The sequence below is a fragment of the Trichechus manatus genome, unplaced genomic scaffold, assembly GCF_000243295.1.
Source record: "Trichechus manatus latirostris isolate Lorelei unplaced genomic scaffold, TriManLat1.0 scaffold00036, whole genome shotgun sequence".
NCBI classification, from domain to species: Eukaryota; Metazoa; Chordata; class Mammalia; order Sirenia; family Trichechidae; genus Trichechus; species Trichechus manatus.
Window position 1 is genome coordinate 17,319,079 of NW_004443972.1, and position 9,154 is coordinate 17,328,232.

A 9,154-nucleotide genomic window follows, 5' to 3' on the forward strand; every position below is an offset into this window, starting at 1 on the left:
TCATCTGCTCCTTTTGACAGATTATCCCTACTCCATGCTCCTTAGTGTTCTGGACATCCCACTCTCTTGTTACCACAGTATGTGGAAACGATCACTAGTTTCCTCTTCTATAGAAGTAGTTCATAGATTATTTATACCCACACATAACACAAAATAGATGTTTAGTAAATCTCCATTGAATTGAACTGGGGAAAAAAAAATCCACATAAATTGTTCTACGGCTTGCCTAAATTACAGCTTCCATAAGGTTTTATTTCCATTAGAAAACAAGTGTTTATAAATAAGTAATACGGAAAGACATACAAATTGTGGAACTTTCTGAAATTACAGTAAAATTAGAATGAAAATTGAGGTTCTTAGGTAAAGTAATTACAACCACAGCAATGCTTTTCAATTAGGTATAAACTGTACCAAATACTCTTTGTTCACTAATAGTTTGGGTGCTTATGATGAAGCTGAGAAATTGCCGTTAGTAAGACATGATTTTTTTCTTCCTTTTCCTGCATATAATATTTGTCATCTTTCTTTGACAGAGTGTAAACTTGATAGTAAACACTGAGAGATTTTTCTTGGTTGTCATCATTTTAGAATGTATAGCAAAATTCACACATAGGATACTGAATAATGATTATTTTAGTATAATTCTTCATAATTTTGTATAGAAAAAGGGCAAGTTAAGGATTATTTAGCTACAAGATTAACTCTGTAATAAGTGTGATATTGATTATTTTCAAGTTAGGAATAGAAATGATACATTCAGGACCATTTAACAAAGATAGTGATAATTAGGCTTAAAGGCTGATAATTGGAGAAGTAATAAGTTGAGGCATGAATGTACTTCTTGTTTACCTAACAAGTGAAGGAACATTAGATTTTTTTTTCTCAAAAAAAAATACCCTAAGGATTTTAAATCTCTGCAGTAAGAGTGAGAAAAATTCTATTAAAAGTTAGTCATTTGTTGTCTGGTCTGTCTCTGTTTTTTGTACATATTTTCACTTAAGCACTTGTCAAATGATAACATGATTCTTCTATATGACTCCCCTTCTAAGCTATGACCTCTTTGAGGGCAGAGTTCATGGCTTGTTTGTTTCTGTGCAGTTGCTAGCACATGGTAGGTATCAAGTATTTATTGAATTGAGTTGAAGTGGATTAAGATGGTGCTCTCTAGAACTCACGTTGGTAAGTAGGCCTTACATGGGTAACAGAGGGCAAAGAGTATCGGTAATTTGGGGCAAAGAGTGAAAATCAAATCTTTCTCTGAGTTTTCAGGATTGGATGATCAGTTGTGAACTGAGAGAAGTGAGACTTGGAGGGTCTCTTAAACTTGGATATTAGCCCAACTTTGTAATGGGCACCCTAATTATTTCTTCTTTCATGTATTTCTTTTTTGATAGTTAATGGCTGGAATCACTGCCTATCAAATTGAGGACCAAGAACATCTGTTAAAAGCAATCATATTTGTCACCTTTAAACTCTAGTATTATACAATGAGCTCTTCTTATTGTATGCTAGGTTTTGGAGTGGGCATTCTTACCCTTTCCCTTAGTGGTGAAAATGTCATTTTTTTAATCTGTCAAAAAGGAGCATTTTTGGTATCTCTTGAGTTAGCCAAATTCAGCTAAACACTTTTGGACTTATATACCTTGCCAAATCCATACAATATGCTTTAATGTGTTCAGAACATTTGGTTAAGTCCCAAAGAATAAAGATACAGAGGAATAAAACATAAGTAAATGATACAAACAGTGCTAGAATATATTATCATGTGTGAAAAAAGTAATATTTTGAAATATTAATCTTGAAATAGTAATATTATTACTAACATTGTATTAATGTTCAGAATATATTTCTGAACTCATTGCTCACCTACAGTTCAACTATTTTGTATTAAAAAGAGTCAAAGCTAAGGTCTTTGAGGTCTAAGCCAGAAATCCAATACTACCAGGACTGAAAAGTGTTTCCTTGAAATACCAATGTTGGCAATACACTTCAGAGTGCAGTGTCTTCTTCAAATACAATCAATACTAGATGGCCTCTTCTCTAAGGTAACATTGTATTAATGTGCATATCTTAACCCCCAGGGCTTAAAATAACAAAAGGAGGTAGGAACTGAAAGTAAATTGGATCCATGCTGACTAGTATACTTGGGGGATTAGTAAAAATTGAGGTCAGCAAGAGTCCCAGAATGCAGGATGAATCGAGGAAGGAAGCACACCATGGTGGCTGTGTTCCTTTCCTGCTGGCCATGGCATTGGCAGCTGGAGAGGAAGGTGACTTTTCTGTTTAGTTGTACTTTCTGTAATTCTCTGTCTATGTTTGGCTTGTGGCCGATCCCTACTTTTATATCATTCTACTTTAATATTGGAAAATTCCACTTTAATATTGCTTGATATCACAGGAAATACCATCAGTAGCACAGTGCCTCACACACAGTAGGACTGAATGAATGAAAATCAGACTATTATTCCAGTAGGGTGTCTGGAACATTCAGTTCCTTGGACAAATTCAGTCTTCAAAACTTAATGTGATGTTTGAAATTATGGCTGTCAAATTATGCTAGTGAAACCTCATTGGATTTCTAGATAAGAGCAGGCTAAACAGGAACCTGTTTTTAATCATCTAGGGACCAAGGAAACTTCACTGTAGTGGAAAGAGCTCTGAAATTGTAGAAATATAAAAATTACCTGGGAGTATTTTTCAAAAAATATATTCCCAACTACTTACTCGACTAGTCCCTACACAGGACATATCAGAATCTCCAAGACAGACAATATGTAGATGAGAAAAAGCTACTCATGCAATTTGTATCCTTCGCTTTCCCAGCTCCTGTTTCCCTTCACCTTCTGAGTTTGAAAATCGCTGGAGAATTGGATCTCCAAGGGTCCAACTATAAAATTCTATGATTTTGCTACTAAAAATTCCACTACCTAGTGATAAAGATTTTCTGCTAAGAAGTTATTAATTCTATAATTTCTTCTTCTTTGGGACTTTGTTCAGTATGTGGATGTATTGTCTCAGATTATAGGCCTTAATTCTAAAGGCTTTACCCATTGCCGTCCAGTTGATTCCGACTCATAGTGACCCTATAGGGCAGAGTGGAACGACCCCATAGAGTTTCCAAGGAGCAGCTGGTGGATTCGAACTTCCGACCCTTTGGTTAGCAGACGTAGCACTTAACCACTATGCCAGCAGGGTTTCCAAAACTGTTGCCCTCGAGTTGATTCTGACTCATAGTGACCCTAAAGGACAGAATTGAACTGCCCTATAGGGTTTCTAAGGAGCGCCTGGTGGATTTGAGCTGCCAGCCTTTTGGTTAGCAGTGGTAGCTCTTATACACTACGCCACCAGGGTTTTTAAAGGCTTAAAGGAATACAATAGAGGTAGTTTATTAAATGAGGAACATTTTCTCTTTCTTTGCTTCCTTTTTGCTAGGCTAGCATTCAACGTCTTGAATCAGAGAACTTTAGAGATATGGACTTTCTTTGATATTAGAAGTAGAATGTCTACTGTTGAAACTCTAAGTCCTACTATACTGGTAGAAATAATAACTCTGGCATATAGTAAGCAGTCAAGAAATGGTTCTTCCAGCAAACTACCTGCATGATTTAATAATATGCATTGTAGGAAAATGTTGATTAAAAGTAATTTAAAATAAAATCTTATTTTTATTTTGACTCTTGGAACAAAGAGACTTTCTCCTAGCTCTATTTAAATTCATTTTGAAGAAGTAAAGACTGAATGATTTAGGGTTTCATAATGGAATAGAAATAATCTTTCTAAAGAGAAATTGTAATTGTTTATTCTAATAAATTATTTGTGATTACCCACCACTGTTATTTAAATGGGAAAGGAGCTTTTATTTATCAATCTGTGGTAGAAAGTCAAGTTGAGCCTAAAATTAGTAAATTCCTAGTCAGGCATCTTATTACTTAAGTCCTTAGTATCCTCTCAATATGCTGTTCACAAAATTGCCACTCAAATATGTTAATCATTATGGTTTAAAAAAACAAATATTTCGTATTATAAAAATAGTAGAAGTTAATTGTAGAGAATTGTATTGAGAAGGAAAACAGATAAAAGTTATCTATAATTCCACCTGAGATGAATGTTATGGAAAATTTTGATATATTGCTGAAAATAATTTAATATTCAGTATTGATAGTTAAAGGATTTTAAAATTTTGTCAAAATTTTATTATTTAAGGTAAACAACTTTAAATAATTTTCAGTCATCCTTGTTTAACCCCTGAAAGCTTTTTTCTCTTCTTCATTTATAACCTCCATACTCAGTCTGGGGTCCAATGATGTATGGCTTCTATTACTTAAAATACTCTAAATTCATAATGAATTTTAGGAAAAAAATATGTAGTCACTCAGCAAACATCATCAACTTCTCTTTTCTGCAGAAGAGTTTATATAACTAACCCCTTTTCTTCTGTAGATTATTTAGAGAATCCCCTACTCTCTTTTGTTGAGAGTTTTAAGCAGGGCTGTGAACTGGTTCTGCCTGGTTCAGTCATGGCTGATGAAGCAAAATCCGAAGGGACTCGAATTTTTAAAATGTGAGTGAACCAGAACAATAACTGGAATGGGAAAAACTATGGGTCAAAGCCTTGCTAGCAACTTAATCTTCTTCTTAGGCTACAAGAGCAGCTTTCATGTTGCATAGCAACCAAATCCCTTGACCAGCAGAGACGGAAACAGCAGTGCTCTGCTCAAAGAAGGCAGCCACCAGCGCCACTTTGAATGTGTGTTGCACTCCACAGTCCTGGCAATAATCCAGTCTCTGACATCAGGCTCCTGAAAGGTCCCACTACACCTCTTCCTAGTCTCCCATTACAGGGCTTTGACCCGTAATTTTTCTCATCTGGTTACTGTTCCGCTTCATCCAAATCAAAAAATTCGAGTCTCTTCCATTTTCACTTCGGAAACTTCACATGACTGAACTGATTCGAACAGCTTCGAAGCACTAGTTTTAAGGCAAAGGGGTAGACGCTTGGGCTACTCTTGTCAGGTTTGTTGTTTTTCAAAGTGCTGCAGTATCTTGATGACTACTACTATCAACATTTTATTTCCTTGTCATTTTTGTTGAGAAACTGTAGGGGAAAATGCATTTTATTTTTAATAGTGTGTGACTTACCTAAGTTTCTCAAAATTCAAATATTGAATGTATCTATCTGCTCAATTCTCACTGAATGATAAGTCAAGAATGACTTAGAAGGCTGTTTTTTTTTGTTAGTGAATAGTTCAGTCTCATTAAGACATACCAATTTCAAGTTCATCTTACCTATTTTTAAAGACCCCAAGTACTAAGAGCAGGACACCTAATAATCCTTCTTATTAATATTATCTTGTTTGAATTATGTCTCCTCAAAGTGAGTTGCCTCATATTGCCAGAATCCAGGCTGGACTGGTTGGAGGCCAGCTTGAACTAGTCTACATAAGAAGTTCGCATCTTATGTTAGTTAGGTGTCTGGTGCTGATTTTATTTCCAGCATTGCAGGTTGTATTTTATACCAGTAGCCAGGTGTAGGTAGTGATAAAGAGCTTGGGGGATTTCTCTTACTGGCCCAGGGATCCAAGGCATTCAGTGCAAAACCTGGCCGGCAGCCCGAGTGAGTAGGAGCCATGTGACTCTGGTGAGTTGGAGTGTGCAACTGCCTCCTGCTTCAGAGCTACCTGATCCGAATACTAAGCAGAGCAAGTGCTGGGCTGAGTGTAAGCCACTGAAGACACTGCAGAGAAAGGTGCTTATTCCAGAGGCATTACAAAACATGGAGATTAAAGACCAGGGAGCCCAAATGGAGCCGCTGCTGCCTACGGTAAGAGACAACCTGCTGTCACATAGATTAACCCCGATTGCTGCAAAACCTGTTAGGCAAGCAGGCTGCTAGCTAGGTGCAGCGAGTGTACTTTTGGGGTGGTGGGTAGCTCCCACGACATATGGGCAGGGGTCTCCTCCCATCTCGGGTGACTGAAATAGATAAAGCAAAGCACATGATTTTTCTCTCCCCCTTCTCAATATGGATGCACTACGGTGATGAAATGTCTCATGTTTGCTGCTGTTTGAAGAAATGGCTAGGTTTTAGCAGCAGGGGCAGCTGTGCGTCTCTCTCCCTGCCTGCTACTGCCGATCTCTCTGTTTCTCAGGCTGTGCAGTGGTGGCTCAAGCCCCTGCAAAGAAGAAGCCTCTTTTGATCATATTCCACCCTGATAAATTTCCTCTCACTGCTTCATCTCCGGGGCAGTGAGGTGAGGGAATCTGCTGCTGTTGCTGCTGGAGAGATTCAGTCTCTGCAGAAACCAGGAGAAAGGAGAACAGAAGGATTGTGTGTGTGTGTGTGTGTGTGTGTGTGTGTGTATGTGCGCGCGCTGTTTCTCTCGTTCTCAAAAGGAAGTGTGTCATGGTTCACTTACAAAGAAGGTTTTTTTTTTTTTTGGCGGGTGGGGGGACAGGCACATAATTCAGATTTGAATATCTGAAAGATTTCTGAATTGCCATTTGGAAATAGTACATCAGTTTATTCCTGGGTCCTTAAGCTGCCTCCCTGGATTTAATTCTTGGATAAGCTGTGATTTGCCCATTCTCTCCATCATCTCTGGCTGATTTACAGACTTGGGAGATCTTCAGGAAACATCTTCTTTCTCAGGCAGGGGCAGCTGATGTTGCTGTGTTCTGGGGGGGAAGAAAAAATAGTATTTTCTTGACGCAATAGAGCTGCCAAATGCTAGCTTCCAGCCATCCATCAGCGCTATCACAGATCAGAATAGCAGAAATCTCCTCCCTGTACCAAACCAGACGGAGGGGCTGTTTGTCAGCTCTCTGTTACTCAGGTTGGTGACCCACCTAGCAGACTAGAGACTAGCGGCAAGCTGTCCATTTCCGAGCCTATTTCTAGGCTTCAAACACACCTTTACATCAAATCAAATAGTACCTTAGGAGGACTGGGCAAATTCTGGGCCACTGTATTTTCAGGGCCTGACTTTTCCTGCAGGGCTCAAAAGCTGCAAAAGATTCCAGTTCGGATCCCTTATCCCGGAATCTGCTGTGGCTACTGAGCATGCCTAGTTCTCCTTAGGGCGCCTGGTTTGGGCAGGGAGGGAGTAAACAGATGGGAAGAATGCAGGAGTCACCACCAAGAATGGAGCCTAAGTAAAGGGCAGGGACTGTGTTAGAGAGGGAAAAAGGAAGCATGCAAATTGGCCTGCCCGCTTAAGAGTAGGGACTTTTTTTTTTTTTGTGGAATCAAAGTGAAGTTATTTTACATAAATGAGAATATAAGATTTGTCCACCTTCCCAAACTTAAATAGATACATAAATTAGGATTCTGTGGTTATTTGGGATAAATAAAGAGTATCAAGGCTGTCAGGGAGCCTTAGAGGAGAGATAAGAACTATACACAGAAATTGGGGGATGGAGATTTAGGGAGAGTGAGGTTTGGGGCAATGAAACACCTTTTTTTCCAGAGGTGGGGTGTGGGAGTGGTTGGAACCTGTCTTAGAGGAGCAGGCTGAAGTCATTTTGATATGGTGTATGAATTGTCACTTGCAGGGAACAGTTAAAGGGTTTAGGACCAAACGAGGATTAACTGGAGGAATTTAGAAGAGGATGACATGACTGGGCTAGATGAGTGAACAATTCTTGGCTTGAAAAAGCAGGGGGAAATACATGTTTGTCTAGAAAAGAAGGTCTACAATAAGTCTGATGGAAATTTTCAAAGACCAGAGTCAAAAGTTTGCACTTCACGTGGATGGTGACCAGTACAATATAGTTACATAGGCTGAAGGCAAAGGAAGGTCGTGTCAGCAGTTCATTATAAGAAAAACAAGCCTGAGAGGCTAGAAAGGATGCTGAATTACTGGCCCAGTTTTATACTTGTATAGTGTTTTCAACTGCCCTTATTGCTTTTCTGGCTAATTTTTTTTTTAGTTCTCATAACAAGCATGTTATATAAAGTAGATTTTTTATTTTCATTTTAAAGATGAGAAGTTGAGGCATAGAGGGTCTGAATAACATGTTTAAGGTCACATAGCGATGAAGCCAGGAAAAGAATATAGGTCTTCTAAAAACTAGTTCAGAACTAAAAAAAAAAAAAAAAAAATTCAGTATTTTTTACATGACACTATTAACCAGGCTTCACATGATCAGGTCTTGGACTGAAGTTTCTATGCTTGGAAGAGAGAGGTTTGTATAGAGTTGGGCTCTGTTTTAAAAAATTAATCAGATGACTTCACAAATAATTATGTGAGAGGCACTATAGAATGTTTAAGAACACAGTGTAGTAGGTCCCAGCACTACTGCTTACTTGCTGAGTGATCTTGGGAAAGTTATAAACCTTGGTTTCCTCAACTGAAAAATGGGAAAAGACTAGTATATATCTCTTGGATTGTTGTGATGAATAAATGAAATAATCAATGTGAAGTACCTGGCATTTAGTAAGTGCTCAATAAAAGTTAGCTGCTATTATCAGAGTCTGGCTTTGAGAGCACTGGCTGTTATGTTTGAAGCTGTAGCACAAGTTACGTTCAGAAAATTCATTCACTTACTAGTAGTCTACTATTGGCTTTTGATTCTTCGTGCTAGGTTACAACAAGAGAAATAAAAACTGTCTGTGGAATTCAGAATCTAGCTAGTCTACACATAGGGCTCAATTTGACTTTTTAAAAGAGACTGCTGCTTTCTCCTCAAATATTTAATCATGGTTATAAACTCTTTGAGATAGATATATATGGAAATATATGTAACAGTAATGATGGTGATATCACCTCAGTAAGTATGGAATTAATCTTTTTAAAGTATGAAGCCACAAAGTTAGGATATTTTATTATGACTTAAAATTTTCTTCTGACGTTTCTACTATTGAATTTGTTTCTAGGAGTAACCTGACGATTTAAAAATTACCAGGTCATGAAAGAGACTTCTAGGAGAATACCTTTATAATGAATATTTCTATCCTATGCCATTTAACACTGAATGATGTGTAGTGAGTTCACTTTGGATTCCTTCCAAGATTCTTATATCCTAAAAAAACAAAACAAAAAACAAACCCAACCAAACCCGTTGCTGCTGAGTCGATTCTGACATAGCAACTCTATAGGACAGAGTAGAACTGCCCCGTAGAGTTTCCAAGGAGCAGCTGGTAGATTCAAACTGC

At 37.9% G+C, this 9,154-nt stretch overlaps 1 protein-coding gene across 14 annotated transcripts in view; it reads left to right on the plus strand.

Moving 5' to 3' along the window:
• The first annotated feature begins 5,226 nt into the window (after positions 1–5,226).
• SLC4A10 (solute carrier family 4 member 10) overlaps positions 5,227–9,154 on the plus strand; it is a 339,170-nt gene continuing 335,242 nt past the window's right edge. For all 14 annotated transcript variants that reach the window (XM_023730462.1, XM_023730463.1, XM_023730460.1 and 11 more), the window contains exon 1: positions 5,227–5,821. Coding sequence is in view for 9 of the 14 variants with exons in the window: in XM_023730460.1 (XP_023586228.1) it covers positions 5,774–5,821 (48 nt within the window). In the remaining 5 variants the exon portion in view is untranslated. The remainder of the gene's footprint in view (positions 5,822–9,154) is intronic.